Below are 24,895 nucleotides of genomic sequence, written 5' to 3'. Positions count from 1 at the left end.
TATACCTGGCACATATTTAAAATTTAATTTTACTTACCGTGATAAAGGTTATCATTTTAGGTGTATGTGATTTTTTGTGTGTAAATATAGTTATTTGGATACTAAAGTAAGAGAGAAACCCGATAGAGTCTTGAACTGACGAGGTAAAACAGCACGCATAAACGACTAATTCATGAAGACGTCTCGGCAAGGATTTAGTGTAATGGAATTTGGCCGTAGGCCCAGGCAGTAATAACTCTTACAGCTCACACACACACACATACACATACATATATATATATATATATATATATATATATATATATATATATATATATATATATATATATATATATATATATATATATATATATATATATATATATATATATATATATATATATTTCATCCGTGTATTCCAACTTTAAATTCTGCGAAGTGATTCGATACTTTTCAGCTTGCCATTCTCTGTCGTGTCCAATCGGTCAAAAAATTGTTGTGACGCCTTGCTTCTCTCGGTTATTGATGTAAATAGGCAATAGGCCTCTGTAACCACCTCCCAGAAGTGCCATCCTTTCACTGTGTCAGCCCTCGATGGGGTGAATTTTACAATGTTGCCAAAATTTCACGAAGACACCAACAGCCCCCTGCATGGTCTGTACAGCAATCTAACGGGAGAGCAAAATACCGGTTTCAGAATTGATAGGAAGGTTTCGGGTATTGAGTCTGTACTTAAGAAAAAGGTCGGTCGATGCAACAGAACTTTGGGTGGTTGTTTTTGTTTTTATTCTTTAATATGGTATTCTGTGCGCTCATAACGAGTTGCTTGTAATTTTCATTTGTGTGTTTGTGGTTACTAGTATTTATGCTGCATGTGTTTCTGTGCTGAGTTGCGTATTTATGGCTCTTGTGCATGTTGAAATGTGTTTGCGTGTGTATACTATGACCATGTGCGTGTGTGTATGTTTTAGTGTGCACCTGATTCATTTCTCGTTCTTTATCGTCTTTTTCAGGACGTAAAAATGTCTTGAATGGTTCCCGCTGATATTTCAAAACGAATCCCGTTGAATGCGGAGTTGATGCTTTTTGAATAGCTTAGGTTTATAGGACGTTCAAATGCTCGCTTCTTTTTGGATACTTGTATGTATCACAAACTCGCAGTGATCATTAGTATATTACTGGAGCATTACCCAGCCGTGTCGTTTGGCTTTGGGCCTATTTTGAGTGAATAATTTCGTTTGAGCGTTTGATTAAGAAACACGTAAGATTACAGTTCATTTGTTCAAGTTATTTTTAATGCTGATCTTGTGTGGAGGGGTGGGGCGTCATTTATTGGATGACGGGCAGTCAGTTGAAAAAGTTTGGAATAGATTCATCAATCGTCCGGTGATGCTTCGGGAAGGGTACCGTGCATATATTTAGTTTCTTTTTTAAGGAAGATAATGTCTTATCACTTTGGTTTTATCAGTTCAAGATTTGTTTTGAAGACATTATGCAGTGGGCAAATACGTTGATGATAGCGAGAATGTTTTGATTGAAATATATATATTGAAATATATATATATATATATATATATATATATATATATATATATATATATATATATATATATATATATCTAACCCAGCTTCTTTTTTACATGATGACCAGTTTCATCAGACTTGAACATTTGGTCGAAATGGCATAGGTTGAACACAAAGAGCTAAAAATAGAAAGTCTCGAAAGAGGCCAGGTAACAAATTGGTCCCATCAGGAAAGTAGCCAGTGAACTATGAGGTAGATTTTGTCAACAAGGATGCCGGGTGGAATGACAGCGTCCTATTTAAAGATGCTGTTTTTGCGTAGATTCACCTTTTCGAAACATCAAGTGTTCGTCCATGTAATGTCTAGGTTAAGAATTGAGCGATATTTTATTTTTTTATAATACAGTTTGTGTTAAGTGTATTAAAAAAAAGTCATTATCTTTAAAGGAACTTATTTGCTGCCAGGTTTCCAGTTACGTTGCTGTAGAATCGAATCGACTTTCTCCAAAATGAACTTTGTTATCGAATGACGAGGTCTCATGTTTTCTCACAGAAACCCTGGTTCATTTGGCATTCTGTCTGAAAGTTATCGTCAAGTAGGTCGAGTACTTGTGGCATCGGAAGAAGTACTCGTGAAAGGAGCGGAAGGGGGAAGGGGAAGAGGAAAAGGACTCGAGTGGGATGTGTAAAGGATGACCTGGGGCCTTGTCGTGGTAAGTCAAAAGGGATGAAAGTGTCGTGGTTAAGTCGTGGGGGCTGGAGGTGGGGGGTGCGGGGCGCCTTGCAATGACGTAAGCAGGTATAAAATCACAACCTGGTTTTGTTGTTGTTGGACGAAGGGTGGGTCATGTCGCTGATTCCACTTTTAGATGATTGATGATGTATGAACATTTCATTACCCGGTCTGACGTACAATTAGTGTTGATAACTCTATCAGAACAGAGAGAGAGAGAGAGAGAGAGAGAGAGAGAGAGAGAGAGAGAGAGAGAGAGAGAGAGAGTCCTGTCAGAATGGTATTAGCTATATGAGTTATGAAGATGGGCCTGCCAGCTTCATGGCTCGTTGACGCTCTACGTTATGACCTCAGTTGTAGATGTTTTATGCAAACATTGATAAAGTACCGGTATCGCTTACAAAAGGAATTTATTTTTATTGACTGTCACTGGATACCTTGTTCCCAAAGTTCCTTTTGTGAATACAGCATATTTTCTATCTTTTCCTGTGTCGTCTTTTGACATCGGAATTTCCTCTCTCTCTCTCTCTCTCTCTCTCTCTCTCTCTCTCTCTCTCTCTCTCTCTCTCTCATACACAGAATTCAGAATTACCGAGACCATATGCATGATCCGGTGATGTTTCGAACTGTAAACAGGAATTTCACCCAGATACGATATTCTCGTGTTGTAATTGTAATACTTATTCATGGTTAGGCTATGCTCCGTACTTTTTTCTTCCTCTCTTCTTTGTCTTTCTTTATGCAGGATTATGTCGGTTCCCTCGGACTATGGAAGTAAATCCTTAAAAAGAAGGGTTTTTTTATTTATTACCCTGGACACTGAACTAGGATTAAAAGGGTGCACTTCTAATATATGGAATGAATATGCAATTAGCTGAAGGTGACTTTATGTAAACAATTAAAGAAATTTAGTTCTCTGCCCAATTTCCACTTGGAGTGTGTTTAAGCTTTTCATTTCTATTTTTGCCGTACGTTATGGTGTATTTTGTGCCTTGGAAGTTTCACCAGCTATAAACATTTTTATTTGTGTTCAATATTATTTGGCGACTTGGATCAGAAATGCTGTTTCCACATAATCTTAATTTCATTACATGCATAACCGACCTTGCATTTATAGATTGTTCTTTTGCCACTTGTTTTGGGGTTGGACTTTGTATAAGAAAAAAAAAGGGTGCACAGTTCACATAAATGATGTGAAATTGAAACGAATAGGTGGTTCGTCACACACACACACACACATACGCACACACATATATAGAAAGATAGATAGATAGTTATTTTCTTAATCTTGTTCTAATGCAGTGTTCTTTATTGTATTTGGTTTTATTCATCTTGGGAAACTCCAGCTTTTCATCATTACTGCTGTTTATGTTTTCCAAAATGGACACACATTTCTGTGGAACAGTCCTAAAAGAACTTTAACTTTCAGAGTAACTTTCATGAAATAAAACGTCGGTTTGTGAATAAGACAGTCAGATGATACAGAAAAATAATTGAAGGCAAAATATATATATATATATATATATATATATATATATATATATATATATATATATATATATGTATATGTATATATTGTGTATTTATACATATATATATATATATATATACACATACACATACATATACATACAGTGTACACAATGGAACTAATGAACACATAAGCACGTGTTTTACAGAGAACAATTTAACTCATGTCGGAATCGAACCACGGTCGCTTAAATGAAAAGCCAAGGAGTCAGTTGGTAGCGTCCTGGCCTTTCATTTGAGAGACTGGGGTTCGATCCCAATGTGATTCAGAAATTTATATATGTATATATACGGTATATAATATATATAACATTTATATATGCATGTATATATATATATATATATATATATATATATATATATATATATATATATATATATATATATATATATATATATATATATATATATATATATAGATATATATATATATATACTGTGACCAATATAGGCGTGAAATAGTAAAAAGGTAAGACAAAGGTGTATGGAGGTTTAAAGGGGAATTGCAGCCGCTTGTATTCTTCTGAGCATCGGCATCAATATTTTGGAGTGACAGGAAAGACTTTTGTTGCTGGGCTGTGTGACTTAGCGCCTCCTCAACCGAGTAAGGATGTGGAAGTTCTGCAGTGTGAGTGGCATTTTGGGCCTAGGGACGCAGGCTCTAAGGGTGCTAATGGCAATTCCTTGTTGAAATACAAATAAAGGAAATTGGCATAACATGATAAATTGCTGCAGTTTCCCAAAATCAACATTACTGTCACTTTAATCAACCCCGTCTCAGAGATAAAGGTCCCTTGAGACTACTAACATCCAGACAAAGAACCATTATTCTAGAGGTTGTAGAACAAATGCACTAAATTTTGTGGCACTACGGCCATTATGAGTGTCGATGTAGGATGGTTTATAAGCAGTACTTAGTTTTCTGACAGCTTTAGATGAGACTCTTTGAAGTGATGTGTAAAACGAAGATAACACTGTGTCTTCAGATGTTCACAGTCGTCAACACAGTGCTGTATCTGGGCAAGGCGAAGCGATTCCTCGAGTTCGAGCATAGTTCGAGATTTGGTTAATCAATAGTGTTGTGCTGGTTCGCTGGAGTTCAGCCTAATGCCCCACTGACCAGTTACACCATTTGTTCCTGTCCCAGATGTGTTTAATTGCCTTGAACTCTCAAGTTTTCCTTGTCGCCTTTCATTTTGTGTTTTTTTTCCATTAGGACTTATTACTTTCGTGACATTGAACCTAGCCTGAGAAACTTTACTGAGATATTAAGGCGTTGCTATTTCCTTGAAAATGATTTCCCGCTTCAGATGTACTGTAATTTCGTATACTTTTTTGTTCTTAATTTTTCGTATCTAAATTCTAATGTTCATATGTGCATATGAGCCAGTGCACACACATGCACAGACACACACATATATATATATATATATATATATATATATATATATGTATATATATGTGTGTATATATATATATATATACACGTGTGTGTGTGTTACAGTAAGATGGTGAAACTAGGGAAGTCATGAAAACCTTGAAATTTTCAGAGAATTCGTGAAATAACCAATTCGCTTAGGAGCATTTGATCCTTGAAAGGTTAGTACTAAACACGGCGAAACAGTGTAGATGAATCAGTGTTTCGCCGTGTTCAGTACTAGCCCGTCGGCGATCAAATGTCCCTAAGTGAATTGGTGATTTCAGGAATTCCCTGAAAATTTCCCGAAATCCTGGTTTCACAGTGGTACTTATATATATATATATATATATATATATATATATATATATATATATATATATATATATATATATATATATATATATATATATATGTTATATATGTTATATATATGTATATAAATTATATTGTATGCGTATGTATGTAAACATATATTTCATTGCAAGAGCGAACTACTAAGCGCTTCCGTGTATTTAAGTATAAAATTCTTAGGGGTACAGTGTGTTTAACTTTTAGTTCTCCCTGGCGTATATTTGTGGCAGTAGATTTTCCCTCGCCAGACGACATGGTTTTGTTATAAGCTGAGAGGCATCGTACAGTTTCGAAAATGGTAGTTTGTCGTCAGGGGTAAACTCGATTTTGTAATTATTTTAGCCTTATCATTCCCATCCTCCGTAATGAAAGGAGGAAAACTAGTTAGTTTCATTATTTTAAATGAAAGAGAATACATGTTTGAGGGCGGAATGGAGATGTTGCGGGATGAAGCATACTTTTAAACTTTTTATTTCCTGACTGATGTAGACCTACTGCAAAGCTCTATAATACGTTAAAAATCTTGGAACTGTCAGAGTTCTTGTGAGTGATGTAGACCTACTGCAAAGTTCTATAATACTTTAAAAATCTTGGAACTGTCAAAGTTCTTGGGATGGTCAAACGACTAAGGCGGCTAATGTAAGTGGAAGAATTAAAGGTTATAATCAGCTGCTTTTTAGAATTGATCCCTGCGACGGGAATGAAAAGCTTTGGTTTGAAAGTCGTTCAGGTTGACAAAGGACTTCATATTTTGGAAGAGGTGAAAGGTCACGTTCTTTGTAGGTATCAGGTTGATTAATGTTCTTAATTGTTTCCTTAACATACAGTGGGATTAATTTCGCCTTTTCTCTTCTGCCAGACACTGTCTTTTCCGGATTAAAGACTCCTTTTTAGAAAGGTAAAACATTTTGTGTGTGCGTGTGTGTGTGTGTGTGTGTGTTCCGAGTCTTTCTTTGTCTGGATTATTTCTAACATGATGCTTTCGATAATGGGTGTTCCCCCATCCCCTCCCATCTCATCCCATCCTTTAACGGAGTTTAGGCACCAGTTACAATTATGCAATACATAACACTCCTACAGAAAACTGGACACTTACTCAATATCGCTTCTTGTAAGTTTGTAGTTTCTGCTGTTGTTTTGAATAATTGCTTGATTTTGTTGCATTTATTTTGAAGTAGATGGAATGCAAGAAATGTATGTAGTGATTCTTATACAGTAGTTAATCGTAATTCAGATCTTCTGGTACGGTTTTCATTGATTGATGTGATACTTTGTTTTGGTTTCCTAAAGTTGTGAGTTGTGTTGAAGTGTGAAGGCACTCTGATTAACAGTTTTTTCTGTCCTCCGTGTTGTTGTACAGAGTTCTGTACTAATATTCTCTCTCTCTCTCTCTCTCTCTCTCTCTCTCTCTCTCTCTCTCTCTCTCTCTCTCTCTCTCTCTCTCTCTCTCTCAGAGGTTTTTGATATCTTGGAGGGGGTCTTTCATGGTAATCCCAAAGGAACCAATGTTTCCCATCTTATCTTGCTGTTTTGTTGACTCTTCCCGAAATATTACTTGAAAAGATTTCTTATTATTTTTATGCCATTTTGGTCTAAGGTGTCATTTAATAAAGATGGAATCCTTGTATAAGATCAGTTTTGTTATATCTTTTAAAGGTATGTCAATTATTACTGGACGCCTTACACAGCCCTTGATTAGGAATAGAGAGAGAGAGAGAGAGAGCCTTTCGAATTTATAACTGTTTACATTGCAAATTCAAGATAGGTCACTATATGCTGTTTGACTGTGTTCAGATTTTTTTTATTGTATTTTCGGCTATGTTCTTGATAATGGAGGATCCATTGATGAAAAAGGAAACTTTTCGGCGTTATAAGATTTGATGAATATGAATCCATGTGGCATATATTATGAATTTTTTTTTTATTATTTTATATCAGTAACAGGGGTGACATTAGTGGTTTAATGTATACGAAAGGCTCAGCCACTTGTGCGACTGTGTGTCTGAACAGATGAAGCAGACGCCTCATCCAAATGAAAAATATGAAAAATAGGGGAATAGTAACGATAGAATGTTACAAATTAAATATTTATAGAAAGATGCTTACGGAATATGAAGAACTTTCATAATATACCACTAGCGTTCTGGTAAAATTTCCTAAAAGCAGTTACTACATCTGGGAAAACTGCATAACATTAATGCTAAAAGTCTGAAAATTAATTAATTCGGTAATTGCTGGTACTCAGGTAGTCGGTAACTAATCATAAAGATTTTAATATATTATGACAGTAGATTTCTGACTGGACCGTTTAAATAACCTTAAATAGAAGAGTACATGTAAATAACATTTTTCAGTTGCTCGGAATTAGAGTCGGTATGCTTTTCCCAATAGCATTGCATTACCAAGATTATTAGAATACGTAAGAGACAAAAACAAGTTACTATAATATGATGCATCCAGGGACTAAAAAGCAAGTTATTAGAATACGGTACATTTGAGAGACAGCAACAGCAAGTTACTAGAATATTTTTCAAGTACGAAAAAGAAATAGCAAGTTATTAGAATGCGAGACATATGAGAGGCAATAACAAGCTATTAGAATATTATAGATGTAAGTAACAAAAACATAAAATTATTAGAATACGTTACGTTCAAGGGACAGTGACAGCATTTGTTGTCTTATACTCTTACGGGAAGAATTGCATCGAGAGAATGCCATAGCGATTTTAAGTCGGCATCTTGGGGTGGCCTTCAAATGCTCAAAGTGTGCTTGTTACTCGTATATCGATTAGTTATCGTTATGTTTTCAAAATCATCTTCGTTGTTAAAACCCTCCTGATGGATGTGATAGACATTGGCTTCGTCTTTTTATTGAATTTTTCCTCGGGTGGCTGAACTTAACTTGATTGTGTTGCCCATTTGCAGAGAGAGAGAGAAAGTTGACAGACTCATTTGATCCTTTGGCAGTTTCTGACTTTTCAGCTTCAACAGGATACACAACTCTGATCTATGGGTTAGTACTAAATAACATTTTGACAGAAAGAATGTCATTTAGTACTACACCAGAGAGCAGAGTTTTAATATTCATGAAGAACTGTAATTTAATTGATTAATTATAAAAATAAGTAAATAATGAAAATTCGAAAACCCCTAGGGCCTTTAATGAATTAAAAAAAATCAAAATTTTAAAATGTTACTTAACTTATTTTGAATTTTCATATTCCTTTTGTGTGTGTATGGAAACGAGTAAATGTATTTAATGTGTGTGTATGTTCCAGTGTAAAAGTATATGCCTTTGTGCAGTTTTTTTTTTTTTTTCTTTATTTAATTTTCATTCGTTCATCATCACGCCGAATGACCTGTTTGGTCCCAGAGCTTGGCCTCTGGCGTGGACCTGGCATTTTATTCTAATCCTTTGGTCCAACCCTATGAGAGCTGACTGTCATCTCAGTGGTCTGGTTAAACTATTTTAATAATAATAGTAATAATAATAATAAAAATAATAATTGACAGACGTAAAGTAAGTAACTTGAGATGCATGTGCATTTATCCTTGTGCTGTGAGTTGCTGTTGTTATTATCATTATTGTTATTTTCTCAAGGACCTTTGAGTTTATTGAATTCGGAATTCAGTAAAGACGTTATTCAATTTCAATATTTTTTTCTATTATGGCTTTTGTGTAAGCTGATTTTGTTTTTATATTGTGTGATTGATTTGTATTTCTTAAAAGGAAAGAGAGAGAGAGATATGCAGGGTGTGATGTTAACTTTTCAGCAAGTAGAACACTTTTTTTTTTTAGTAGTAATGCTTGAGAGAATTGAAGGTGTGCCTTGTAGGAGGACTACCAGCATTCACATTAACCAGCATTGCAACTGAAGCCTATTTAGATTATATATTTGTCTTAAAATTGGACGGATACTTGGCTCGGGTGTCGTTGACTATACCGTATTCTTTTTTTAAGGAAATGATTCATATTTTGTTCTGTGGTTTAAAATGGATGTATAATAAATGTAAAAGTTCTTCGTTATAGTGCTAATTATGCGTCATTTCTGTGCTAGTGATTGCATTACCTCGACAATCTACTATTGGATGTGTGGACGTGAGAGGAAGACAATATGTATAGTAGATGCGTGTCTCGGTGCCGCTTTCAGGATGCTTTACAAGTAGAGGTGTGGTCAAGAATCTCATATAGAAACATGGAAGGGATGAAGACATGCTGAACACAGTAGCCGAGCATGAGCCTCCATGACTCACTCTTTATTACTATATCATGTGAGATGTGGTCTCACCAAGAGGGTTCATTTCAGAAGTGGCAGTCCTTAGTCAAGGTGAAGCACCGTTCTTTATTGGTTGCCATGGAGGTACGTAGCCAAGTGCTGAAGAACGAAGGCCTGTTCATGAGTTCTTCCTTTGGCTGTTTTGGAAAGGTTTTCATGTAGATTTATGAGTATCCTAGTTATTTCCTAGCTAAATTGGAGGTAGTTCATACGTTTCTAATCGTGTTCCATTAAGTTATTGAAATCAGGTCATTTTATGAAATTTTCGTGGTCTTCTAAAGCCTTTGTGGTAACTGTTTGACGAGTGAACTTTGCAACTTCTCCCATGCGTCACCTTCTGTTTATTCTGTTTATTACTATCCATGTTCTCTCATATGAGAATGTAAACTCGGGAGAAGTCGCCATTTTCTCAAAGTCCCCCTTTGTCGGGATTCCAGTCTGCAACCCCACTTGACCCACCGGAATGATCTTGACCTCCGAGCCGTATCTCGTGTTCACTTTTGCTGTATTCCTCTCGGCATTTAATCCATTAATGATTCAGGTGATTAAAGATGGCTCTCCGTTCACTCATTGTTGGAATCGACGAGGGTCACTGAAATTATTACAACCTCGAATAACATGAATAACTTGGGAGCAGAGTCGGTTCCTCATTTTTGGATGTTCGCTTTGGATTGGTGCTTCCGAATTATTTATGGAAACTGACGTGTTGTTTTACTCTTATGTGAAGCCTTAACATATTACAACTAGCCTTAGTTCTTAACTTGGACTTGACATTTTATAGTAGTGACTTTTTGATGTCCATGAGAAGTCATTTATACCATTTTGGAGGTGAAACTTAATATTACAGATTGATTTTGGGATGTAGTATTAATAACTTCAGCTCTAAGAGATTAAAAAAAAAATATTACCCGGCCCTTAGGTGCCGAAATTTGACGTTGTAAGGAAACCAAGTCCTTAATACCTTGTAATCTCAACTCTCCATATTATGGACCTATAAACAGTCCCTAGGGAGGAGTTGTGTAGGAGGGAGGGATTGGAATCCCCTAATTGCACCATATTTCGTATTCGAATCCCTGCTCACCTTATTGATCCCCAGCGGCGCCTCTGAGGATTTTCTTCGCGTGAATGGAACATCAGACGGAAGAAATTCCACATAATCTCTTCTCACAAACATCTCCCAATGTGTCGGTTTTGTGGTTACACAGGAAAGATATTTCTCTCTCTCTCTCTCTCTCTCTCTCTCTCTCTCTCTCTCTCTCTCTCTCTCTCTCTCTCTCTCTCTCTCTCTCTCTGCTTGTGTATGTGTGTGTTCTATATGTAAAGAAAGCATGTCATTTAAAAATACTTTGTAGTTACACCAGAAAATCGCGCTCTCTCTCTCTCTCTCTCTCTCTCTCTCTCTCTCTCTCTCTCTCTCTCTCTCTCTCTCTCTCTCATTTTGTGACATAGTGGTAGCGCATTCAGTTTACAAACTAAGTGACCAGTTTTCGATTCTCGAATTGGACTAAGAAGCAAGATATGGGCGAGTTCCTAAAATAAAGTGTGTCCCTGTTAACTTTATTGTTTTTTCCTCCTATATGACACTCACATATTTATTAGAGAGAGGGAGGCGGGGGGGATGTTTTTCGCTCCGCCAAAATGTGTACCATCAATACGGGAGGGCCTCGACGATGCATTCCTCCTCTCAGCGATAAAACCAATCATAAGACTCTCTCTCTCTCTCTCTCTCTCTCTCTCTCTCTCTCTCTCTCTCTCTCTCTCTCTCTCTCTCTAAAAGCTTGTTTTATGCAACCGAAGCGCACCTGTTGGTAGCGTGCGAGTGGTGGATTCGTCAACAAACGCCAATGAAATTGGATCATTGCGAAGTGAAGCCCTTTGTTTGCCGGACCGCTTTACCTGTGGCATAAAAGGATTTCGACGATGTTAGCCGCACAGGAAACAGCATTCTTAGCAAATTTGCAGAAGTTCTTCCACTACGCCGTCCTTATCCAACAACGGCGGACCGAAAAGCTTTTAAGGAAATGGCTCTACAGGTAATCACGTCGCGTAAGTCGCATACCGAGGGATCTTGAAAAGATTCTCGAAGATTGAACGCTTTTGTAAAGGAAATAAAAACGATATACGCTATTCAAGGAAACTCTCTCTCTCTCTCTCTCTCTCTCTCTCTCTCTCTCTCTCTCTCTCTCTCTCTCTCTCCCCCCTTCCTTGAAATGGAGAGTGGATTTTGTACCTCCAGAGTAAGCACTCCCGGGAGAACTCGGCAAGATTAACTGCCCTTGTTAATGCAAAGAAATCTTAAAGTTGCTGTCTTGGGAAAGCGTTAGAATTAGCAAATGGAGCGTATTATTCGGGTTGGCTCCATTTCTTCTCAGTTGCTGACATAACGAGCTCTCTAGAACGTTTATCTTTCGTACTTTTTTTATTATTTAATATTTTATCCAAGATAAAAGTGTAAGAAGATTGAATTATTTGAGGTTCCAGCAAATTACCCGAAAAGCTTTCTGGTAGATAAACCTTTGCTCTCTCTCCTCTTCTCTCTCTCTCTCTCTCTCTCTCTCTCTCTCTCTCTCTCTCTCTCTCTCTCTCTTTCATGTCTTGGAATGTTTTAAGCAGAAATTTCATTCATGGTTTCTGCCTCGGAATAATTTTTGCACACGCTTACTTTTAAGGTCCCTGTGTTGTGCCTCAGGCAAAAACTTCATTAATTCTTTTACCATTCAAAAAGTTTCTTTGTGCCTGTAGGCACGCGTGATATTCAGCGTCCTTTTTCTCTTTTATGTCCCAGAGCCTGTCCGTGATGTGAACATTATAAGGAAAAAACTGTTGTCTTTAGATTCGCAATGTGTTTATAGCGTCTGACATTCTGTGCGTCCGCTTAGAATGTTCTAGTGAACTACATGTTATGACATTGTTATAGTCCTGACAGTTCTTTGCCGGCAGACCGTATTTCTTTTTATTCATGAGCGGTAATGTAATCGTTTGAAGATTAAAGATATGGTTTTTTAATAATTATATTCTGTATTTATACTGTTATAGTTGCAAGTGCTTGCTCTTTATAACATTTAATTTCTCATCTTTTTTGTAGCTCTCTTCAGATATACCAGTGTTTATTTTTCTTTGAAATATTTCCAAGAGCAACAGAAGCAAGAGTTGCAAAGTTTGAACCAGTAAAGAAAGGGATTCCGAGATGATGCGATAGGACTGACGCCTTCAGGACATGAGATATGTTGCAAATATTCTCTAAGAAAGGCCTAGCATGAGGGAAAGTGGCTCGTGTGTTCCGTGAGTCACTTTAGCAGCGCAGATGATGTGAGATTTTAGTTTATTTCTATTTCCTGAAAGATCTGGACTCTCGATAACAAAGTATTAGGCACTAATGAGGCTAAAGGTCTGAAAAATCTGTCAGGTAATTGTAGGATGGTCGGCTTGACCAAAATTAAAGGTGAAGTGTTTGTTTCTGTGGGGTGATAGCACTATGAATAATTTTCTAAGATGTTTGAATAGCTATACCAGAATCATTCTTGCACAGTAATTCCCATGATACTTCCGGTGAATAAAGTGGATGATGTATGATATATTTATTTTCCTAATTTTGCACGATTGCTAACGTTAACTCTGAAATAGTCTGTGATAGGTTTATTTTCGTTTTAAAAGAATGTGGAGAAAAATTAAGTATCTCTGTGATAACAGAGTAATGAATTAAAGGGATTCATCACTTGAAACGTGCAACATTAAAGAGATGCAAGGACGTACATAGTGTGATTAGGGCCATCTTAATTAAGAATGAAAAGAAAACTACAGGCATTTGTATATCATCGTAGAGTTGGAGTTTGAAAGTATATTGACTTTTTTTTAGTAACATCGAAATTGAATTTCATGAAAAGCATTTTTAAATAAATAGGACAAAGACTGGTTGTCTCTGGGGTATCTGAGAGGCTAGAATTAGAAAATGTACTTTTCTTTAGTATCAGGATGTCGATGGGCAAGAATGGATTTATAGGCGTGTGTGTTTCTCGTAGGAACATTGTAAGAACGGGTGAGACAGAAAAAAACATTATAACAGTGATGCCTGTGACCGAGAAATGGAAAAGATTCCTAGAAAGCGAACCTTTATAGGATAGTCAGAATCTGCCTGGTTCGGTTTGGAGAGCGTGGGAGGGAGGATGTGCAAAGCACATGAAGTGCAAAGCAAGGTGACAGCCAGAGAGATAGCATCGTTGGTGGGTATGAGGTTCCTTTGGTCGGTGAGCGAAAATGGAAAGTGTTTTGTGGAAATAGGTAGAGAAATGGGCTGTGTTGTTGGAAATACGTAGTTTCCCAAGAATATTCATAATTAGAAAAAAAAATACTCAGAAAAATTTGCTCGATTATTTAGTATAGAGTATATGGAAAAGCAAGCTCAACTATTTGTACTTGATTATGTAAGGAGTATATATGCGTAACATCTCGTCTGTTCCATTTTTTGTTTTTTTTATTGTTTATTATTATTATTAAAACAGTTGGAGTCTCTGAAGTGAAAATGTATTTATAGATTTAAGTTGTTGGGATGAATCCTTTGCATAGCATATGTGATATAAGAACTAGGTGAAAAATGTGGAGATAATCGATGTTAAAAAGGTAAATACAAGTAAAAGGGTGAACCTGGTTGCTTTAAGATGGTTTGGTCGTGTGGAACGAATATAGAAGGCTCTGTTGGTGAACTGGAGGGTGGAAAGTGGTGGATAGATTGGAAAGGAAAAGGCTTAACATACAGAGAGTGCGAGATTGCTTACAAGATTGAGGGCAATGGTCCACTATTGTAAAGGCGTTCGACGTTCTGCTAAGATTTCTGTGTAGTGGTGATTATACGGTTAATTTTCAATTTTCAGCCAAGGGTTCATCCATGATTCAACAGTTGAAAATGCGTCAGTGACCTATATATATATATATATATATATATATATATATATATATATATATATATATATATATATATATATATATATATATATATATATATATATATATATAGTGTATTTATTTTCTCTAAATAGATATATATTATATATTTTATATATATATATATATATATATATATATATATATATATATATATATATATATATATATATATATATATATATATGTATATATATATATTATATATATATATATATATATATATATATATATATATATATATATATATATATAGTATATATTGTATTTACTCTAAATAGATACTCTGTAACGTGTTTCTCTATGTGCATATACATGCATATTCAGGCTTATTTTTCCCCATGTCAGGCAAAGGGAATTAATTATGCCTTCAGCCGTGTGTCTGTATATGCAATAAGAGATTACTCTTCATTGACATGAGTAGTGCTTCGGTCCCTATTTGTGCTAATACGAGTTGATGACATGTTGTGCCGACGAATAATCATCCGGATCATACAATGGCACGTTAAGCAAATGAGAGACTTATTACCATGCGCTCTGAGTAAATGTCTAGTTCGAAATATGGCTGACATCTGCTTATGCATAAGGTTATAATTAGCTTTCCTTGAGATATAATATATAAATATTCCAACATACTGTGTGTATATATATATAATATATATATATATATATATATATATATATATATATATATATATATATATATATATATATATAATATATATATATATATATATTTATATTTATATTTATATTTATATTTATAGCTAGCTGGCTATCAACTTTGAGAATAAGTTTCAACAGTCAGGTGGTTTGAACACGCATCCAAGATGCAAAGGAGTTGCAAGGACACACCACGCTTAGATAGAAAAATTTTCCCCTTCACGGAAAACAGTGCCCGCACACTAGCATAGGTGATATTGTAAATCACTCCTGTGTAAAGACAAGACAGTGATCACTGCCAAATTCGTACTTTTAACCGCTGTATCTTAATTGATGTCCCAGTTTATTAAAACTTCCACAGCATTAGTCTCTGCAAACACTGCACTAAAGAATGAATCATCAGAAAACACCCCCTTCACCTCCACCGTGCATACACTGCATCGTTCTTTCCCATCTTGAGCACCCTCTTGAGATTCCTGAGTGTTGCAGCCCTTCTTTCCAGTTTCCTCCCTCTGACACCTCTAGATTATAACCCTTTTTAACCCACCTGTCGTCTTTATTTTCACCTTGACTAAATCATCTGAGTACACATTGACAATCCATCCTTCCTCCTAGGCTGTCCTTTTTGCCACCTCATCATTATCCATGGCATTGTTCTTGCACCCATGTATTATGTAAACAGTTCATCTCAAAAGATTCAACCTTGTTCCCTCCTTTTCATTCAGCATTTTTAGGTGTTGACTCAGTCCCCAAATAATGTACAATCCCATCACGGCTTCCTTTGGCACTTAAGTCCATTCCCATTCTTTTGCACCCTTCTTGCAACCTTCCTTTCTGGAGGGTTTTCGTGACTCTCCTCGCAAGCTGTGCCACCATCTTCCATTATACCTATTCCAAAGTACCTATATAAATTAGCCACTTCATTCTTCTGCCATCCATATTTACTCTCCATTTATCCTCATAAGCTTACTCTCGCTCGTATTTACACTCAAGTTTCTCCTCTGGCAAACACTTTAAAAACTTTCACTAGTTTCTATGGTAGCTTTTCACAATTCCCAATCATTATTGTACCATATTTACACATTAACCAATCCACATGACTCGGTTATTTATTCCACAGTTTTGCATCTGATTTGCTTTCTCATTTGACTTCTCACAGCATTCCATCCATAAAGATGTTAAACATCTTAGGAGAAAATAACGCACCTTGTCTAGTATTTACTGACTTGTATGTTCCCGTGTTAGAGGTACCTTTTGGAAAAAAAATTCTTCCTAAAGTCTTATATTTTGATTTTTAAAAATATCACAACGTCTTTTTATTTATTTATTTTTGTTGTTACCTTGGATAAAACGAAGCGAAACTGCTGTTTAGTTTTTATATCGTGTAATCATTTTGTGAGTATTTAGCGCACGATGTAAAACAAAATGTTTACAGAATTTATTGCTGTGTGATTTAGGTAAAATGGTGCTCGATTTGATTATTTGTTCTATTTCATATCGCTTTCTTCTCTTCGCACTGTTGTGTACTCAATTTACCATCGAAGATGGAGGGGGAGTAGAGGAAGAGAATGATTGAGATATACTGTAGCATCTCTCCAGGGAGAATGCTTTTGCTTAAAGGGGAGGTCACAGGAGACACTTGAGCGAGGGAGGTGTGGTGTTTCCGAGTACCGTGTATTTGCATTTTTCTCTTGGCAAAATAAAGTAACTAAAGGAGGTTCTGTGCAATGTTGAACTTTGAAACCAAAATAGAAGATAATTATAGGAATGTTCATGTGATGAGTGAGTTAGATGTTAGGCTCTGTGTGTAATTGTAAAGACAAACATTCATGCCTTTCTCCGTTATCTTAGTTAATAGGCCCTGAAGTGTAATAGATGTTAAGGCTTTGGCTGGATATAATTAGCCTTTAATCCAGTCCTAGAAATAAAAACAAACAGAACAACGTCTGAATTATTAGAGAGAAATTCATACTAGGAAAGAACACAGAGTAGAAGGTACTGGAGAGTTTACAGTTTGCAGAGGGTTCAAAAGAAGTTGGCTAAGGAGTCGAATTGTTTGCTCAGGGGCTTAGGATTTGTTGAGACTTGAATTCGATTTTAGATGGCCTTGAATGAGCTCTTGGTCAGAGCAAAAGGGACGTGAAAGTTGGATTTACGGCTGTTGCTAAAGCTACTTTTAGACTTAACATATTTTTTGGATGAGTATATATATATATATATATATATATATATATATATATATATATATATATATATATATATATATATATATATATATATATATATATATATATATATGTAGGTGGTGAAATGAACACATGAAAACGTGTTTCATAGAAATAAATCTTTTACATATGTGTATATATATATATATATATATATATATATATATATATATATATATATATATATATATATATATATATATGTGTATAATATATATATATACATAATATATATATATATATATATATATATATATATATATATATATATACAAATATATATATATATATAGATACATAGTTTTGTCACTGATTTACACGTAACCATTTTATACGCTCAAATTAAACCACATTAGCCTTCTAACACTGTGCCTTGGAATTTATCTATATCCAGTGGAAATTATATGGAAGAAATTCTGCCTGGACAGGAATTAAACCTCTGCCTTTTGGATGTGACACTGGGGTGCCAGGGACGTATCCACTAAGCTATATATATATATATATATATATATATATATATATATATATATATATATATATATATATATATATATATATATATATATATATATATATATTATATATATACATATATATACACATATATACTGTATATAGACATACACAGTTAAGTTTTTCCTTCTTTTTCCAACAGCCCTCTAGGGTACTAAAAATTTACAGCGCATAATCGGTTTCCTAATGGAAAGTAATTGCTTTTTTTTTTTTTTTTCATCAAAGAAGGTTATCTCATTTTTATGCAGTCACTTCAACAAGGATTCAACAAGGAATTCGGTAGGAATTTCGTCGTTTGTGAAGCTTACCGTGAAAGGAATTGTTTTGAAGTTTCTTCAGTCAAAGATTTGATCATCCCCTTCAAGTCGAAAATGTTCCCTTTTTGTCTTTGCAAGGGTCTGTGTGTATTTGTGTCTTTCTCCGTACACACACACACACACACCCATGTATATATGTATGTATATATATATACATGTACATACACACACACACACACACACACACACACACACATATATATATATATATATATATATATATATATATATATATTAACCGTTACTTATCTCTCCAATTGAGAGGTAATCTCAAGACAAAGATTTCTGTCATCCATTTGTACTTATTTAATCTCTTTCGAATTGTGCATCGCAGATTATGGGTTAAGGGCTCTCGTAATATCTTTTTATGACTTGCAGAAGGAAGATTGAGTCCTGGACGTCGTCTTGACTGTGTATAGTAGAGATTGTTGCGTATATGGTTAGTGGATCACCTTCTCTGGATTCCTTTTAGTAACATTTGTTAAATGTATACATATATATACTGTATATATATAATATATATATACATGTATATATATACACAATATATATATATATATATATATATATATATATATATATATATATATATATATATGTATGTATGTATGTATGTATACATATATATAAGACATGCATACGCATGTATATATACGAGTATATGCAGAAATGTGTATGTATATTTACATATATATACTGTATATATAGTGCCTGAATTTACGCTTGTGTATTCAGAGTTTCCTGTTTTCTGGTAGAGACCAGAATATTAGAAGTGTATTGCTGAGGCTTCTTGCCTTTATGACTCGGGCTTCGTGCCAAGATAGTTGATGATGAAGTAAAGTTGTCAGGTTATCGCCACTGGGGTTAGCGTTAGTTCCTTGACCTTTATTTTTGGTTTTCCTTCATTGTTTTGATGATTTAACACTTCTGTCCTTGAACGGACTTCTAATGAATTATCCTTGTTTTTGTCGTTGCTTGTATGATAACCATGACTATAATGACAAAACGAAAACTTCTTGAATACAAGAGTCACCTGAGTGATGTACTTATTGCTATCGTTGTTATTATTGTAAGTGTAATTTATTTTTCATGTTTTTAATTTGCATGACCTTGTCTCCCTTGAAGCTGGGCATGCCCTGCGGCAGAACTCGTTAAATTTGAAATTGTTCGTAATGTTCTCGTTTTCTGTTTTAGTACCTCGATAAATGGCCTCGTTGATCCCGTATGTTGTATGGTGTGCCAAACGTTGGTTCTCGGCAGCGTCTACTTATGATTACTTTTCTTTCTCCGCTGTTGTTATTTGGCCTGTGTGTCTTTTTTGTTTTCAAGAAGCATTGCGTTATGTTGCAAGTATTTTTATTTATTTATATAGTTGTATGTTATTCAGTTCAGCAACATTGGTCTTTGGCACTCGGTATGTTATTAAGTTGCTTGTTACTTATTTCATTTTGTGTTTACCTCTATAAGGAAAATTATAAGAGAGAGAAAGAGACAGCCTTTGTAAGTGTATTACTTAAGACCGTTGGTAATGAGTAAAATTGACGTTAAGATCATATTTCAAGACCGCTGGTAATAAGCAAAATTGACGTTAAGCTCATATTTCATCATCTTTTCATATTTCTATTCGCTTCCCACCTCTACCACCAGCATGGCGCTTTTTAAAACACCCTTTTCTGTATGAGTCACGCCGTTCCCACTTATTTCGCTCCAACCACCCTGTCAGTCACACTTGAAGGGCACTTGGGAAGTGTTAAGCACATAGCTGCATAAAGATACACGTATGCTTTAGGTCTCTTAAGCATTGCATGTCACGTCGCTCTTTTATTAGGAAGATAATGGTGACATGAACGTAGCCTTTTATGAATTAGTGTCATAATGATTGCCATGCAGTTGTCTTAATATTAATTAAAAGGCTGTCAGATTGTAAATGATGTAATCGATATCATTATTCATTTGAAGTTCTTGATATTTATTTAAGACTCTTAATAATATACTTAGTTTTCAAAGTGCTGTGATGCAAATTTGCTTTAGGTCCACCATCTGATCCAGGTATGTACAGTAGTGGTTGATGAAAAATTGACTCCAGTGTGACCCAATTGCGGGATGCCTGTCGATTCTATATTCCGAGCGTGTTGTTCGTATATATATATATATATATATATATATATATATATATATATATATATATATATATATATATATATATATATATATATATATATATATATATATATATATACATATATATTCATATATATATATGTATATATAAATATACATACATATATATATACAGTATATATATATATATGTATATATATATATATATATTATGTATATATATATAAGAGAGAGAGAGAGAGAGAGAGAGAGAGAGAGAGAGAGAGAGAGAGAGAGAGCTGGTTTTCAACATTAGGCCGGTTCTCTTAACAAAAAGGGCATTTCCCGAGAAAAACAGTACATTGGTCACTGCCGCCTTTATACTTACAACTAGTGAATCGTGGTCGAACTCCCTGTACAGAAAAATCCACAGCCACTTCACTTACCTCCACCAAACACTCATCAGCAGCACTTAAACACCTTTACGCACACTTCACCATTCTCATCTATCTTGCGTGCACCCTCGTGCTTCCTCGATATTAAAATAATTTCCAGTACGTCTTCACGACGTTTGCCTGATGCGGTTTAGGGCTGCTTCTCCTCCTCTCTGCAGAGACTTTCGAACTGGACACTCTTGTCAGCAACCTATCGTCCTTGATTCTTTCTACATGATCATACCACTTCAAAGCTCAGGGATCCATCTTTTCATCTACTGTACGTTAACCTTTTGGCTGCTCCTGCGTATCTTCCGTCTCTCTCACGCTTTCAGTGTACAGTAAACAGTTCATCCGAACAGCTTCAACGATTTTTCTCTCATTCGCATCAGCAAACACGTCACTTCGGTACATTCTCGACTTGGCCTCCAGAGACACTGCAAGTCTCTTCCCAGTATTTTGTACTCACCCTGCTACCGCCCTTGCTTCACCTGTTCCTTGGCTTGCCTCTTCTCTCATCTTGCCATCATCTTTTATATACTCGTAAATACCCACACAAATCAACTGCTTCCATATTTCCACCTTTCATACATTTTGTTGTTATTGCACATTCTTGCTGATATAAATTCTCAAATTTCTCATTGTGGAAACACTTAAACTTTCACAAGTTGGTGCATTTTCTCTTCACTATCCCAGTTTAATACTGTATTATCTGAACAGTACATATATATATATATATATATATATATATATATATATATATATATATATATATATATATATATATATATATATATATATACAGTATAAATATATATATATATAAATTGTGTCTGTTTATGTAAAAATATAAAATGAATTCATTTGTGTTTGATATGAAGACTCCACTGGCGATTAAGAGTACGGGTTTGCAGTAACATATTTACAATAGGTAAAGAACAAGAAGAGGTCACCAAGAGACGGGTGTTATTCGAACAAATGAATGTGACTGAGCCAATTGGTCGAGCCTCTTTTGACAGAGACGACCTCTAAGGATTATGACCATCGTTAGCAAAGCTGTAATCCGATCCTTAATGGAACAAGAAATTGGATGTTGCTGATAGGGAAGACTGCTAAGAGGAAGAGAGAGATGGATCACCTTTTCATGGAACTCAATACGAGGGTAAAAGTGAGAAAGAGAAAGAGAAAGAGATCACATGTTGATGGAATGGGTAATGGAGAGGTGCAGTATTCCATGCATTCCGATGTGGAGTTCACTTATTAATGTAAGGATTAGTGGATGGTGATGACTGTCAAAATTTCATTAATTGCCTTTTATAAAGTACAGATATAATCCAATTATAATAGGATTTTTTTTATTCTACAGGAGGCAATCAACACTTGTAATGAACTTAATTAAGGCCTCATCGACACACAATTGGCCAAAGCTGTAAAATTAGAATTGAGTAAAAAAAAAAGGCAAGTAAATAAAAAACTTGTTAGTGTTCGTGCGTAAATGTACCGGCGTTGACCAATTTTTAAATACCTAAAGAAAATTGAGTGGAAAAACTATTACGAGGAAAAGATTTTATCGAAATTTTGATTACTGGATTAAAAGAAAATCAGAGCGAGAGATTCTTCATCATTTAATGGAGCTTGTAATTCTTTTAGAAGATCATTTTTATCGTATGCCTTTGTTCAAGACTCACTCTCCTGGGCTAATGTCATTAATTCTCAGAGAAGACAAATCTTACTAATTAACCACTTTGTGTGTTTTTGAACGAAGATTGGGAGCGTGAGTGGTATCCAAGTCGTCATTAGCTTTCATGAATCCGCATGTGGAAGGCAGGGACGTACAGTATGAACGTCCTTCGTCAGGGCAAAGGTGGGTGGGGTAGGTGTAGAGGAAATTGATGGCCAGGAAGGGGGATTCTGACGTCAGATGCCATCAGCAGTATGTTGGAAATGAGCAGCATATATGGTTCCCTTAAACTTTAATAGGATTAGAAACGATTTCCATTTAAGTCATCCTCGTTGCTGGTACTACATAACCCATTTATTTACCTTCGTTGTTAGTAAAGCGGCAATCTTGTTTCTTAATTAGTATTTTAAGTCTGTTTATTGATGATATACAATAGATGGGCGTCAAAGCCCCATTGAGGAGGGAGGTAAAATCCTTGAGGCTTTTGTCGGAAAGGCACGATGACTAAAAAGAAACTACTGTATGTTGTCGTCGGCCTTGTATAGCGTGCTTATTGCTCTTGAGTGTTGTTTATGAGATTATCTATTCCAGTAGCTGCACAGAACCCCTTTCAAGTTCATCTGGTGAATTTCACATTTTTGTTAGTTGTTTTGCTTCCCCAGATTTGTCTCAATTTTTCTGGATGTCAACGGAAGAAATATCTGTGTAGTAATGATAAAAGCCCAACTTTTTATATTGATCTCTCTCTCTCTCTCTCTCTCTCTCTCTCTCTCTCTCTCTCTCTCTCTCTCTCTCTCTCTCTCTCTCTCTTTCCGTATGGACGGTGGCATGTAACAACCCACGTTGTTGAAATTTAATTTTCAGACTAAAAAGGAAACTAAAAAAAAAAAAATGTTCGAGTGAGGGATGTGCCTCGTAGGCCTAAGTTTTCTATTTAATTTATTGTTTTTATTTAAGCAGGGTAAAAGGTCAAGGTCGTGTGTATCAGCATTTCCTCACCCATCCCACACATTAAAATTGCATACATATATTACTCATTACGGTGATAATTATCAGCATTATCTCTACGTCCCTCAGCAAAAGTGGCATGTATGAATGCATGTAATTTCTTACTTACTGCTTGAGACTTATGTCAGTGTCCTATGTGTCGTTAATATTGTCGAAGAAATGTAATCCCATGCCGCTGGTTATACATCGAGAAGGTTACAGGAACTTAGAAGTAGCTGTAGTCGCACTTTTATAACGATTATCGATTCGTCGTAATGAGATTGAGAGGTTTTTTGTATTCTGTTGCACTGGAGCGCTATCCTTTCATGGCTTTCCGATGAACGCTAATATGCATTGTAATAGATTCAGCTGGCTGGATAACTTTTATATGAGTCTTGGTAAATTTAATGACGACTTTGGGTATGTTAAATGACATACGTTTACCAAGTTGAACCCATGAAACTGCTGAAGTATTCTCAAAATTGCAAATTTGTGTTAGCAGGGTATATTTTAATTATTTTCATGGTAACACACCTATTTTGGACAAGTATTACAGTAACACCATGACACGTTTTCACAGGACTTTGCTGTCAAAGTTGACAAAATTCAAGTGAAAAGTCAAAATCATACCACATTGGAAAATAAGTGATGTTAAGGTACGAGATATACCTCCAGTTGGAATGCATTTTGCATAGTTTGTTTAGTGGATACAGTCTAGCTGGGTTTTAAAGTTTTTATTTGGTGTATATATGCGTATATATATATATGTATATATACATATACATATATATACATACTTATATATATGCATATATACACATATGTATATACATATATAAACACATATATACATATATATACGTATTTACGTATATATGTATAATCATGAAGGTACAAATGTTTAATATCCAACTCACGCTACTTCGGGAATATCCCCGATGGGGAATTATCACCGAAGGGGAATTATAAGTGATAAATGGATAGGTACTGCCGGGTCTCGATCCATTTATCACTTATAATTCCCCTTCGGTGATAAAATTCCCCATCGGTGATATTCTGAAGTAACGTAATTGGATATTAAACAACATTTGTAACTTCATGATCGTATATAAATCACGGTGTGATAAAAATTATATATATATATATATATATATATATATATATATATATATATATATATATATATATATATATATACGTATATATATATATATATATATATA

The 24,895-nt window shown here is 35.2% G+C and overlaps 1 protein-coding gene across 9 annotated transcripts in view; it reads left to right on the top strand.

Moving 5' to 3' along the window:
- LOC136842616 (transmembrane and coiled-coil domains protein 2-like) overlaps positions 1 to 24,895 on the top strand; it is a 499,544-nt gene that overhangs the window by 317,024 nt on the left and 157,625 nt on the right. For 2 of the 9 annotated variants that reach the window (XM_067110217.1, XM_067110215.1), the window contains exon 4: positions 6,397 to 6,435. The exons of the other annotated variants lie outside the window; for them this stretch is intronic. In XM_067110217.1, coding sequence (XP_066966318.1) covers positions 6,397 to 6,435 — 39 coding nt within the window. The remainder of the gene's footprint in view (positions 1 to 6,396; positions 6,436 to 24,895) is intronic. 9 annotated transcript variants of the gene reach the window in all.

The sequence above is a fragment of the Macrobrachium rosenbergii genome, chromosome 10, assembly GCF_040412425.1.
Source record: "Macrobrachium rosenbergii isolate ZJJX-2024 chromosome 10, ASM4041242v1, whole genome shotgun sequence".
Lineage (NCBI taxonomy): Eukaryota > Metazoa > Arthropoda > Malacostraca > Decapoda > Palaemonidae > Macrobrachium > Macrobrachium rosenbergii.
The sequence above is the reverse complement of the archived record's forward strand: the minus strand, read 5'-3'. Positions and strand labels throughout refer to the sequence as shown.